The 14,637-nt window shown below is 45.1% G+C and overlaps 1 protein-coding gene across 1 annotated transcript in view; it reads left to right on the top strand.

Annotated features, from left to right (window-relative positions):
* The first annotated feature begins 362 nt into the window (after nt 1-362).
* The window catches only part of LOC135228375 (putative inactive carboxylesterase 4), a 28,798-nt gene continuing 14,523 nt past the window's right edge, over nt 363-14,637 (top strand). The window contains exons 1-3 of the mRNA XM_064274019.1: nt 363-414; nt 4,026-4,233; nt 6,168-6,312. Of these exons, the coding sequence (XP_064130089.1) occupies nt 363-414; nt 4,026-4,233; nt 6,168-6,312 (405 nt within the window). The remainder of the gene's footprint in view (nt 415-4,025; nt 4,234-6,167; nt 6,313-14,637) is intronic.

Genomic DNA, 14,637 nt, shown 5'->3' on the forward strand with positions numbered 1-14,637 from the left:
CTGGGCTTCTGCCTGCTTGCCTTTGGAAATTCACAGGGCACTGAGATCAAGGTCCAGCAAAAGTGGCAACCCTTATGTAACAAGTTGTTTAATAAGTTTGTAACTTTGGGAATTAGAGAGTTTGTTCAGGCTGCTTAGATAAGAGGTCATATTCCGGGTGGCCGTGGCTTAGCACCCTCCCCCGCCCCGCCCCAGAGATCCTTACAAGAGGGATAGCTTTTCAAGATATTTCTGTTAAGGCTAACCAGGGGCCTGGCCAGGAGCTTGGGCACTGGGGAGGGACCAGCGAAGCACCTCGACCTGTGAAGCAACTTGGAGCGCGCGGAGACCTCGCTGGTTGCAGATACAGTAACTCTTCCACGATGCGGTTCTTTGCTCTGGTCCTGGCCTCCCTCGCCGCTGCCATGGTTCGGGGTGAGTCATTTTGAAATACAAATATTGGGGGACACAACTGGAAATCCTTGTTTTGGGAGAATTGGACGGAGTTGTATTCAGGGCAAAGTAGAAGTCTCATTCAGTTAACAGGGCGTGCCTTACCAATTGGAGAAACCGGCCAGCCCAACCTGGGTCCTGGAGGTGGTGCAAGAGCGGATAAACACTGGGCAACGACCGCCCTACCTGCAGGGCAGCAAAGAGCTCACCTCATGCCTCACAGATGAGGTCTTTTATTAGTCAAGATATGGCCAAGTCACGGGAAATGGCTTAGCAGAGAATTAAAAGCATGAACTCTAAAGCCAGAGTGCTTGGTTTTGAATCCAGCTCGGCACTTACTAGCTGTGTGCTCTCCTTAACTTTTCCGTGCCTCTGTTTTTCCATCTCTGAAATGGGAATGATAATAGTAACTACCTCACTGGGCTGTTGTGAGGATGAAATAGGTTATCGTTTCCAAAGCACTTAAGATAGTGTAAAATACAGAAAACCATAAACCAAATGCAAACCCTTTGCCATGGAGTTGATTCCCACTCAGAGCAACCCTCTAAGACAGAGTAGAACTGCTCCAGAGTAGAACTGCACCACAGAGTTTCCAAGGAGTGGCTGGTGGATTCAAACTGCCAAGCTCTTAACCACTGTGCCACCAGGGCTCCTCCTGATATAGAGGAAGCATGAAAAAGGAGTCGATACATAAAGGGGTACAGCCAGGGACCTCAGAATGCATCTGTGCCATTTAGAGAAGGAGAAACTGAGGTGCAGAGAGGGAAAGTACTTGCCCAAGGTCAACCAGGCAATCATGCCCTGGGATGCATCACTGGCTTTGGAAACCAGGCCAGCACTCTCCCTGTTGATATGCTGACAGCCCAGATCCCACCTGGATTCTGTCTTCTTTCTGGAACAAAAAGAGTTGGTGGCTGTGACACTGTGAGAGGCTGGGACTGAGTGTGAGGGCACAGTGAGAAAGGAACCGAATTTGCAATGTGATACATTTCCTTATGCTGGTTACTGTATCCAGTCTCCATCTTTACAAAGTCCACACTGGCTGCTTTCACATCCTCAGTTTACTTCTTTGTAAAATGGGTGTATTAACAGCTACCGAGCAGGGTTGTTTTGAGGCTTAATTTAAACGAGCTGGAGTCATAACGTAAGTGGCAACCACTGTTATTACCATTATTGTTTATGCCCCCATTCCATCCACCCACTTTCTAAACCTGGGAAATCTGACTTCTATTCACTGTTGAAGGTTATCATTGAGCTAATAAAGGTCAGGTCGAGTGGGTTCTTCTCAATTTATTCTCCTTGACATCTTTGAAGCACTCTCCTCACTTGGCCAGCCCCTCTTCCTCTTTCCCCATTGTCTGCCATGATGCTGTCTCCCCACCACCCCACTGTGACCCCTACCATCCCTCTGAGGGAGTTTCTCAGGCTCAGCTGTAGCTGTCCCCTGTTCCTTATCCTTAGCTCTCTCTCTTTCCTCTCACACCGGCCTCCTCAGTGAATCCTCACGCACCCATGGCCTCACCCTGCCCCTTTCAAGTCTTGAAGTGCTCACTTCCTGTGGCACCTTCTCACCTGGTTATCTGGCTGAACCTCAGCGAAATGAGTCTGAAACAAAACCCAGGACCACAAGCTAGCCTCTTGGTCTTCTTCCTTTCCCTTCCATGTCCCCCACATCTGGTCAGGTGCCAGGTCCTATCAATACCATCTTCAAAATTCCTTATATACATTAACTGTATTTCTTCATATTTTTCCTTCTAATTATAAAAAGGAATCCATGCTCAGTGCAGAAAACTTGAAAAGCACACACACAAAAAAAAGTCACCTGTAATGACATCACCCATTGGCATTTCGATATATGTACACTCAAGAGAGTCCATCTCACTGTCATTTGTAACAATTTAGCAACAACAACAAAAGAAAGCAATCTGAATGTCCACACTATGGGACTGACTGTTAACAGTATCCGACATGGATACTGCTTTTTAACCTACATTTGCGTGAAGAATGTCCCATATCATTAGATGTTCTTCCATAAGGCCATATCTATGTTGTTCTTTTCTGTTCTGGGCCCGTGCTTTCAGGAGATGTTGACAGTTTGTCTGTACCCAAAGGGAAGCAAGTGGGTGGACAGGAGGCTAGAAATAAGTTCCTATGAGGAATGTTTAAACACATGAAGGCTACTGGGGCTGTAAAAGAGAAGGCTCGAGGGATGGGCATGGCTAAGTGCCTGAAGAGCAGATAGGTTAGTTCAGTGCAATCTCAGAGCAGGTAGAACCAGGACTGATGGTGGAAGCTGCAGGGAGGTGAATATTAGCTCAAGGGGGAAGACTTGTCTGCTCTACAAGGATGGAGTTGGAACAGACAAGAATCTGACCCCCAGACTCTCTCCCTGCTGGGTGCACCTGCTCAGAGCCACCAGAAGAATCTTCTTCCAGCTGCTGGGCCACTTTCCCTTATTCCAGAACTGTTCTGTGCTGCTCATTATTCCACTGACTGAAGCCCAAACCCTTAGGCTGGCATTGGAGGCCCTCCCTGGCATGCACCTCTCCCATTCCAGGGTGACCAACCCCTCCTAGATTCCACCTGGCCCAAGTAGGCCACTCGTCCTTCCCTGGGCAGATTTTGCACTTTGCCGTCTCAGAGCCTCAGCCTATTCTGTCTGCTTTATGGTTTATAGGCCCTCTTCTATCTCCTCTGGTTCAAATCCTCCCCTCCTGCCAGTTCCAGCTCCAGTGCCACCTCCTTCACAATGCCACCAACCAGAAGACATCACTCCACTTCTAACTCCTGTAGCACCTCACTGGTACCTCTCCTAGGACACTGACCACGTTCTTCCCACATTAGGGTCAGGTATTTCCGGGCCTCACTTTCCCTGCAAGGTTCACAACTGCTGAGAATCAGGGCCACCTCTTGCTCATCTTCTCATCTAGCATGCAGCTCAGCATCTACTGGGTGAAATGCTTCCAGAGACTTCTAAGAGAGGAAACCAAATGTCATAGTCAATCCTAGCAGCCTCCTTTTTGCATTTATTTATGTTTATTTTAATAATCTATTGAGGTGAAATTCACATAACATAACATTAACCATCTTAAAGTAACAATCCCGCGGCATTCAGTGCATTCACAGTGCTGTGCTGCCACCGCCTCTATCTGGTTCCCACACATTCCCATCACTCCAAACTAACGCCCCTTACCAGTGAGCTGTTGCTCCCCACTGTCTTCTTTCCCACTCCCCGGCAACCACCAGTCTACTCTGTCTCTATGGATTTCTCAGTCAAGTAGGAATAGAAGGGAAATGGCTCAACATGATAAAAGGTATTTATGAAAAACCCACAGCAAACATCACACTCAGGTAGCCCCTAGAGAGGTCAGAAGAGTCAACTACAATGATTTCTGAATCAGATCTGCTTTGTTCCTCTGGAACCAGGGACCAGGGTCCCACACTTGGAACGCAGCTGCTGGTCTTTAAGATGGTACTTAGCGAGGGACAGGGTGGGGTAAAGGCCAATCAAAGCACCATAAAGTATCTCTAAAGCATTTTTTGAGTTGCTCTTTTTGATCTCTGATGTGTCTTCGTGTCCTCCCGATGTCCAGCAGGGCACCCATCCTCGCCACCTGTGGTGGACACCGTCCATGGCAAAGTCCTGGGGAAGTTTGTCAGCTTAGAAGGATTTGCACAGCCTGTGGCTGTTTTCCTGGGAATCCCCTTTGCCAAGCCCCCTCTTGGATCCCTGAGATTCGCTCCTCCACAGCCTGCGGAGTCCTGGAGCTTCGTGAAGGATGCCACCTCTTACCCTCCAATGTAAGTCGCTGGGATGTGGCTTCGGCATCTTTTGGTGGGGATGATGGCTTCCAAGTGACGCAGAAAAGAGTCAAGGCAATCATCTGGCTGGCTTCTAGTTTGTTCTGGGATTCATTAAGTGAACAAAACAACAACTTCTCTGTTCATTGCACTTGCATTCTAGGAGGGGGAGACAGATAAAAAAAATAAAACCCAAACCAAACCCACAGCCATCAAGTCGATTCTGACTCATAGCGACCCTATACGACAGAGTAGAACTTCCCCATGGAGTTTCAAAGGAGCACCTAGTGCATTTGAACTGCTGACCTCTTGGTTAGCAGCCGTAGCACTTAACCCCTACACGACCAGGGTTTCTCTGAAAAAAATATATATATATATTACTTAATAAATTATGTAATATGTTTAGAAAACGAAAACCAAACCCATTGCCACCGAGTTGACTCCAACTCATGTCGACCCCCAGTGTTACAGGGTTGACATTTTCTGTAGACTTTTTGGCCATACTTTTGAAGGAAGCAGCTCACCAGGACTTTCTTCCATGGAATGGCTGGGTGGGTCTGAACCTCCAACCATTAGGTTAGCAGCTGATTGCAAACTGCTTGCCGCGCCTCCCGGGCGCCTATGACAGAGTAGAATTGACTCCAAGTTGTTGTTGTTGTTAGGTGCCATCGAGTCATTTTCCACTCAAAGCAACCCTATAGGACAGAGTAGAAGTGCCCCATAGGGTTTCCAAGGAGCAGCTGGTGAATTTGAAGAGCAACCTTTTGGTTCGCAGCCTGAGCTCTTAACCCGTTGTACCACCAGGGCTCCAGAATTGCCCCATAGGGTTATGTTATATGTTAGATTATGATAAATGCTTTGGGAAAAATAAACAATTGACTGGGAGAAGGGATCAGAAGTAATGATCCTATTTATTATCATGCCTTGAACCTTGGCGTGGTTGGGGAGTGGGCAGGTGAGGAGAATGTGACTACTAGGTGAATTACCACCTCCTGGGTATGTCCAGCTGACCCTTCATGAGCAGAGAATGGTTCATGGGTCCCCATCCCCCTGGCCAAGCTGGGCAAAAGGTCAAAGCTTTCCTGGCTGGCCCGTGCCTCCCGTTGGGGACCTGGGGCACCTGCCTCCACCCATTCAGACCTTATTCTCCCCAGCAAGACATTTTTTGGGGCTTCCAAAGCCCAGACTTTTGCTACTTTCCTTTTTTTTTTTTTAAATACACTACTCACAGTTTTCATTTCTCGATTGCACATGTAATATTATTCATTACAGAAAAGTTAAAAAAAAAAACACAGATGTAAGAACTTTAAAATCATACACAACGCTACCACCCATAGAGAACGGCTGTGAATATTTCAGAATTTTTTTTAGTTTTTTTTTTTTTCCTTCCTATTGTATAACTATACTTTCTCCTTTTGAGATGGAATCATACTCTACAGATAGTTTGGCTGCCTGTTTTGTTCACTTAGAAGTATATCCTGAACATTGTCCTATGGCACTAAATATCATAGTCTGACATTTCATAGCTGCATTGCTTTGGGTGCTTAAACCATAATTTATTTATCCAGTCTCCTATTTTGGGTACTGAACTTTTTTTGATGTTTTTTTGATAATATAAGTAACACTACAGTGAACACCCTGTAGCTAAACCTTTCTGCAGAGCCATCAACATTTCTTTAGGGTTAAGTTCCAAGAAATGACATTCTGAGTGGCATACCTTAGTGAGTCCCAGCTTCCCCACCTCCGGCCCCTCTTAGGTCCCCTCCACCCCCAGGTAACCCCTTACTGTTCCAATGTGTTGGCGTCTGATAGTAAAGACTCCACGCAGAGGCTTAATCCTCTCAATCCACGTCCTGTCCCAACCCCTGGAGACACTGCCTCCCTCGCTTAGACCTGGTTGAAGCTCAGCAGTTCTTTCTTCCCTCTGTCCCCAGGTGCTCCCAAGATGCATTTTCAGAAGAGATGACCTGGCAATTCATTACCAACAGAAATGAGACCATTCCTCACAAGTTTTCTGAAGACTGCCTCTACCTAAACATCTACACCCCCGCTGACTTGAGGAGGAAAAGCAGACTACCGGTGAGTAGTGGTAACCATCGGTCATGGCTTGTGAGATCTAGCTGTCTAGGGTTTTCTGGCAGAGACAAGGAGGAGGTGAAGGCAGCTTTGGTGAGGGCCTCAGGGGTCAAGGCTGTTATTTCAGGGGTCCCAGAAGGTGGGTCCTTGTCCAGCTTGCTCAGACTTGCCGATTACCTGAACACCCAATAGAGAATGTATCTCTATTGCAATGCGCAGAGCAAGGAGCTAGGAGGCAGTTCCTCAGATCTGGCTTCCTGAGTGACAGGGAAGCAGGGCTTATATGTAATTTGGGCAGCAAGATGGCAGCCGCACAGGTGTACTGGGGCGGGAAAATTCGAGAAGGTGGTAAGGAAACAGGAGGTGATGTGATTCTTGTCAGACCTCTTGCTTTAGAATAGGGTCTGGGTGATGATTGTCCTTCTGATTCCTTCCTCCTGTCGCTATGTCCTCTGTTGAGGTCAATTAGTGATCACAGTTGGCCCTTCTGTGCATGGGGGGTGGGCCAGATCTGGCTTGGGCTAGTTTAAGGACTCCTGGAAATTTACTGGTATTTGTAAGGTCAGGTTACAGAGTCCCTGAATGGTGCAAATGGTTAACACACTTGGCTGCTAACTGAAAAGTTGAAGGTTTGAATCCCCTTAGAAACTCCTTGGGAGAAAGGCCTGGAGATCTACTTCAGAAAAAATCAGCCACAGATGGAGGGAAGATGAGAGGGCAGAGGGGGTCAGAAGCAGGTGGAATGGACACAAAACAGAGAGTGGAGGGGAAGAGCAGCTTGTCTCATTAGGCTGAGAGCAATTAGGAGTATATAGCAAGGTGTATATAAATTTTTGTATGAGAGACTCACTTGACTTGTAAATTTTCACTTAAAGCACAATAAAAATTAAAAAAATAATAATAGCAGTAAAAAATCAGCCACAGAAAACAATGGAACACAGTTCTACTCTGACACACATGGGTCACCATGAATTGGGAGTCGATTCCGTAACAACTGAGGTTTCTTTACCCAACAGGGTCAGAGAGCGTGACTGTGGGAAACCCAACAAGTTTTCCAGTATCTCAGTTTCCTCCTGGTGACACAGGGCATCTGGGGGAGTTTGCTGTACAACTGTCATGCACATTGTCATTTTTCCAAGTTCTCGCCTGCTGATAGACAGACAAGACTGATCACTCTTGGTTGCTGCATTAGGAATCTGATACCCAGAGCAGCTCAGACATCGTTTCAGATAAACCTAGAGCTGGAAGGAATCTTAGAGATAAGTGAAGATTCTAACTCTTCCTTTAGAGACAGGGAAACTGAGGTCCAAGGATGGGAGGAGAGGTCATGCAGCGAGTTGGCAGGCAAGAACTTGGGTCTCCTGGTTTTCAGAACAGTGCATGTGGAGCAGTGGTTAAGCATTCAGCTACTAAACAAAAGGGATAGGTGGTTCAAGCCTACCCACCGCTCGACGGGTAACAAACGTGGCAATCTGCTTCCATAAAGATTTACCAGGTTTTTTTTTTAGGGGGAGGCTCTTCTACCCAGACTAGGACAGAGAGGATGTGTGTGGCCTTTCCTCAGCCCACGAACACCTGTCTGCAACAACTCTCAGTGCCTCATACAGAGAAGAGGGTTTGGGGGTGTAGGGCATGGGACAGTCCAAAAAGTGCTTTCCTTTGCACTTGGCCTGCTTCCTGGGATTTTCTTGTAGCTGATTTCCTTGGCTAAGTCTTTTGGCACAAGCTGTTGGGCCAGTGAGTCAGCATTTCTGAAATAAACAGAGGCCCAGAGGTGGGGCACGCTGCCAGACACAGGCTGGAGCGGGGAGGGGCTGATGCTGCTGGGGGCCCAGATTACAATGACTACTTTGGGCACGGAGGTGACCCCTGGGATGGAGGAGGGAGGAGTCTTAGCACCCAGCCACCCTCCCAGAAGCACCCCGGTCATGGTCTCAGGTATGGGGGAGGGTGTCTGTGAACTTGTGCCTGGAATTTGACTCCACATGGGCTTTGTAAGGCCCAAGGAGGTGGGGGGAAAGGCTCTCCCATTCATTTTTTTATTATGAACATATGGAGTCCTGAATGGTGCAAGTGATTAACGTGCTCGGCTGCTAACCAAAGGTTAGAGATTAGAGTCCACCCAGAGATGCCTCAGAGGAAGGGCCTGGTGCTCTATTTTCAAAAAAACCAGCCATTAAAAACCCTGAGGGGCACAGTTCTCCTCTGATACACATAGGGTCCCCATGAGTTGGAGTGGACTCAACAGCAACTGGTTGGTTGGCCCTCCATATACATACTACCGCTTGGGGGTTAGGGGGAAGGAAGAACATAAAAGCATTACCATCCAGCCCCTACCTTCAAGGACCTTACCATCTGGGCTGGGCAGAGGTATACTTCTTCAGCAAATTATTGCTGACCAGCTCTGGCGTTCAGTCTTCCCTCAGAGATGGCTGTAATTCAGTCCCTACCCCTGGAGGGGAGCAGTGACCAGAGGTATGGGAGAAACAGGGGCTCTGGGAACCTGAAGGCAGGAAATGCTCTAGTTACAGACACAGGTTCTGGAGCCACAGGATCTGGGTTCAAATCCTAGTTCTGTCTCTTACTAGCTGAGAGACTTGGCAATTACTTAATTTCTCCAAACCTCAGTTTCTCCCAAATGGGAATAATCACAGATTGTTGTTATTGTTGTTAGGTGCCATCGAGTCAGGTCTGACTCATAGCAACCCTATGCACAACAGAACGAAACACTACCCAGTCCTGAGCCATACTTACAATCGTTGTTATGCTGGAGCTCATTGTTTTAGCCACCGCATCAATCCACCTTGTTGAGGATCTTCCTCTTTTCTGCTGATCCTGCACCCTGCCAAGCATGATGTCCTTCTCCAGGGACTCATCCCTCCTGACAACATGTCCAAAGTATGTAAGATGCAGTCTCGCCATCCTTGCTTCTGAGGAGCATTCTGATTGTACTTCTGCCAAGGCAGATCTGTTTGTTCTTTTGGCAGTCCATATTCAGTATTCTTCACCAACACCACAATTCAAAGGGGTCAATTATTCTTTGGTCTTCCTTATTCATTGTCCAGCTTTCACATGCATATGATGCGATTGAAAATACCATGGCTTGGGTCAGGCACACCTTAGTCTTCAAGGTGACTTCTTTGCTCTCAAACAATTTAAAGACGTCTTTTACCAAACGCAATGCATCTTTTGATTTCTTGACTGCTGCTTCCATGGCTGTTGATTGTGGATCCAAGTAAAATGAAATCCTCGACAACTTCAGTCTTTTCTCCATTTATCATGATGTTGCTCATTGGTCTAGTTGTGAGGACTTTTGTTTTCTTTATGTTGAGGTGCAATCCAAACTGAAGGCTGTGGTCTTTGATCTTCATTAGTAAGTGCTTCAAGTCCTCTTCACTTTGAGCAAGCAAGGTTGTGTCATCTGCATGACACAGGTTGTTAACGAGTCTTCCTCCAATCCTGATACCTCGTTTTTCTTCATATAGTCCAGCTTCTCAGATTATTTGTTCAGCACACAGATTGAATAGGTATGGTGAAAGAATACCACCCTGATGCACACCTTTCCTGACTTTAAACCAATCAGTATCCCCTTGTTCTTTCCGAACAACTGCCTCTTGATCTATGTCAAGATTCCTCAAGAGCACAATTAAGTGTTCTGGAATTCCCATTCTTTGCAATATTATCCACAATTTGTTATGATCCGTGCAGTGAAATGCCTAGTCAATAAAATACAGGTAACCATCCTTCTGGTATTCTGTGCTTCCAGCCAGGATCCACCTGACATCAGCAATGATATCCCTGGTTCCACGTCCTCTTCTGAAACTGGTGTGAATTTTTGGCAGTTCCCTGTCGATATACTGCTGCAGCAGTTTTTGAATGATCTTCAGCAGAATTTTGCTTGCGTGTGATATTAATGATATTGTTCTATAATTTCCACATTCGGTTGGATCACCTTGCTTGGGAATAGGCATAAATATGGATCTCTTCCAGTCAGCTGGCCAGGAAGCTGTCTTCCATATTTCTTGGCATAGACGAGCGAGCACTTCCTGTGGTGCATCTGTTTGTTTGAAATATCTCGATTGATATTCCATCAATTCCTGGAGCCTTGTTTTTCCCCAAACTTTAGTGCATCTTGGACTTCTTCCTTCAGTACCATTGGTTCCTGACCATATGCTACCTCTTGAAATGGTTGAACATCAAGTAATTCTTTTTGGTATGATGACTGTGTATTCCTTCCATCTTCTTTTGATGCTTCCTGCATCATTTAGTATTTTCCCCATAAAATCCTTCACTATGGCAACTCAAGCCTTCAATTTTTTTTTTCAGTTCTTTCAGTTTGAGTACTGCCGAGCGTGTTCTTCCCTTTTGGTTTTCCATCTCCAGCTCTTTGCACGTGTCATTATAATACTTTACTGTGTCTTCTCGAGACGCCCTTGAAATCTTCTGTTCCATTCTTTTACTTCATCAATTCTTCCTTTTGCTTTAGCTGCTCGACATTCGAGAGCAAGTTTCAGAGTCTCCTCTGACATCCATTTGGACTTTTCTTTCTTTCCTGTCTTTTCAATGACCTCTTGTTTTCTTCATGGACGATGTCCTTGATGTCATTCCACAACTCATCTGGTCTTCGGTCACTAGTGCACAATGCATCAAATCTTTTTTTCAGATGGCCTCTAAATTCAGGTGGGATATACCCAAGGTCATATTTTGGCTCTCGTGGACTTGCTCTGATTTTCTTCAGTTTCAGCTTGAACTTACATATGAGCAATTGATGGTCTCTTCCACAGTCGGCCCCTGGCCTTGTTCTGACTGATGATATTGAGCTTTTCCATCGTCTCTTTCCACAGATGTAGTCAATTTGATTTCTATGTGTTCCATCTGGCGAGGTCCATGTGTATAGTCGCCGTTTATGCTGGCAAAAGAAGGTATTTGCAATGAAGAAGTCTTTGGTCTTGCAAAATTCTATCATTCAGTCTCTGGCATTGTTTCTATCACCAAGGCCTTATTTTCCAACTACTGATCCTTCTTCTTTGTTTCCAGTTTTTACATTCCAATTGCCAGTAATTATCAATGCATCTTGATTGCATGTTCCATCAATTTCAGAGTGCAGGGGCTGATAAAAACTTTTGTTTCTTCATCTTTGGCCCTAGTGGTTGGTGCATAAATTTGAATAATAGTCACATTAACTGGTCTTCCTTATAGGTGTGTGTATATTATCTTATCACTGACAGCGTAGTACTTCAGGATAGATCTTGAAACGCTCTTTTTGACGATGAATGCAACATCATCCCTCTTCAAGTTGTCATTCCCAGCAGAGTAGACTATATGATTGTTTGATTCAAAATGGCCAATACCATGCATTTCAACTCACTAATGCCTAGGATATCAATGTTTATGCGTTCCATTTCATTTTTGACGATTTCCAATTTTCCTAGATTCATCCTTCATACATTCCAGGTTCCGATTATTAATGGATGTTTGCAGCTATTTCTTCTCACTTGGAGTCATGCCACATCAGCAAATGAAGGTCCTGAAAGGTTTACTCCATCCATGTCATTAAGGTCGACTCTACTTTGAGGAGGCAGCTCTTCCCCAGTCATCTTTTGAGTGTTTTCCAGTCTGGTGGGCTCATCTTCCAGCACTACATCAGACAATGTTCTGCTGCTATTCATAAAGATTTCACTGGCTAATGCTTTTCAGAAGTAGAATGCCGAGTCCTTCCTCCTAGTGTGTCTTAGTCTGGAAGCTCAGTTGAAATCTATCCTCCATGGGTGACCCAGCTGGTATCTGAATATCGGCGGCATAGCTTCAAGCATCACAGTAACACGCAAGCCCCCACACTATAGCAAACTCACAGACACGAGGGGGAAATAATCACATAGGAATATTAAATGACCCACATACAGCCTTTATCTCAGCATCAGGGTAAGAACACAAAGCAAGTGCTCATTAAACATCAGTTAGAGTTGAAAGGAAGATCTCACTCCTATCCAAACAGTGGGCTTACTGCACCATGGTCATTGGCTACATTGTACTGGGGAGCTCAGCATCTGAACTCTGGAGCCAGACTGCCTCAGGTCAAGTCCTGCTTCTGTCACTTACTAGCTGTGTGACATTGAACAAGTTACATGTCTCAGTTTTCCTATCTGTTAAATGGGATAATATTAGTACCTACCTCATGGATGGCTTTTTTTTTTATTGTGCTTTAAGTGAAAGTTTACAAATCAAGTCAGTCTCTCATACAAAAATTTATACACATCTTGCTATATACTCCTAATTGCTCTCCCCCTAATGAGACAGTACACTTATTCCCTCCTCTCTCTATTTTGTAGTCCATTCGGCCAGCTTCTGACCCCTTCCGCCCTCCCATCTCCCCTCCAGACAGGAGATGCCAACATAGTCTCTTTTGTCTACTTGATCCAAGAAGCTCACTCTTCACCACTATCATTTTCTATCCCATTGTCCAGTCCAATCCCTGTCTGAAGAGCTGGCTTTGGGAATGGTTCCTGTCTTGGGCTAACAGAAGGTCTGGGGTCCATGACCTCTGGGGTCCCTCTAGTCTCAGTCACACCATTAAGTCTGGTCTTTTTATGAGAATTTGAGGTCTGCATCCCACTGCTCTCCTGCTCCCTCAGGGGTTCTCTGTTGTGTTCCCTGTCAGAGCAGTCATCGGTTGTAGCCGGACACTATCAAGTTCTTCTGGTCTCAGGCTGATGTAGTCTCTGGTTTATGTGGCCCTTCCTGTCTCCTGGGCTCATAATTATCTTGTGTCTTTGGTGTTCTTCATTCTCCTCTGTTCCTGGTGGGTTGAGACTAATTGACGCCACTTAGATGGCCGCTTGCTAGCATTTAAGACCCCAGATGCCACTCCCCATCTGGGGTCTTAAATGCAGAATGTTATCTTAATAGATTTTATTTTGCCAATTGATTTAGATATCCCCTGAAACCATGGCCCCCAAACCTCTGCCCCTGCTACACTGGCCTTCAAAGAGTTCAGTTTATTCAAGAGACTTCTATGCTTTTGGTTTAGTCCAGTTGTGCCGACTTCTCCTGTATTGTGTGTTGTCTTTCCATTTACCTAAAATAGTTCTTATCTACTATCTAATTAGTAAAATCCTCTCTCCCTCCCTCCCTCCCCCCTCTAGAACCATCAGAGAATATTTTCTTCTCTGTTTAAACTATTTCTTGAGTTCTTATAATAGTGGTCTTATACAATATTTGTCCTTTTGCAACTGACTGATTTCACTCACCATCATGCCTTCCAGATTCCTCCATGTTTAGGAAATGTTTCGTGGATTCATCATTGTTCTCCATCAATGCATAGTATTCCATTGTGTGAATATACCGTAATTTATTTATCTGTTCACTCATTGATGAGCACCTTGGCTGCTCCCATCTTTTTGCTATTCTAAACAGAGCTGCAGTGAACATGGGTATGCATATATCTGTTCGTGTAGAGGCTCTTATTTCTCTAGGATATATTCCGAGGAGTGGGATTGCTGGCAGTACCATTTCTAGCCTTTCAAGGAAGCGCCAAATTGATTTCCAAAGTGGTTGTACCATGTTACATTCCCACCAGCAGTGTATAAGTGTACCAGTCTCTCCACAGCCTCTCCAACATTTATTATTTTGTGTTTTTTGGATTAATGCCAGCCTTGTTAGAGTGAGATGGAATCTCATTGTAGTTTTGATTTGCATTTCTCTAATGGCTAATGATCATCAGCATTTCCTCGTGTTTCTGTTTGCCACCTGAGTGTCTTCTTTAGTGAAGTGACTGTTCATATCCTTTGCCCATTTTTTAATTGGTTTATTTGTCTTTTTGTAGTTGAGTTTTTGCAGTATCATGTAGATTTTAGAGATCAGGCGCTGATCGGAAATGTCATAGCTAGAAACTTTTTCCCAGTCTGCAGGCAATCTTTTTACTCTTGGTGAAGTCTTTGGATGAGGTTAGGTGTTTGATTTTTAGGAGCTCCCAGTTTTCTAGTTTCTCTTCAGTGTTGTTATAATGTTTTGTATAATGTTTATGCCATGTGTTAGGGCTCCTGGCATTGTCCCTCTTTTTTCTTCCATAATCTTTATTGTTTTAGATTTTATATTTAGGCCTTTGATCCATTTAGAATTAGTTTTTGTGGATGGTGTGAGTCATGGGTCTTGTTTCATTTTTTTGCAGAAGGATGTCCAGTTATGCCAGCACCATTTGTTAAAGAGACTGTCTTTTCCCCATTTAACTGACTTTGGGCCTTTGTCAAATATCAGGTGCTCATATGTGGATGGATTTATGTCTGGAGTCTCAATTCTGTTCCATTGGTCTATGTATCTGTTGTTGTAGCA

Source organism: Loxodonta africana, chromosome 21 (assembly GCF_030014295.1).
Source record: "Loxodonta africana isolate mLoxAfr1 chromosome 21, mLoxAfr1.hap2, whole genome shotgun sequence".
Classification (NCBI taxonomy): Eukaryota; Metazoa; Chordata; class Mammalia; order Proboscidea; family Elephantidae; genus Loxodonta; species Loxodonta africana.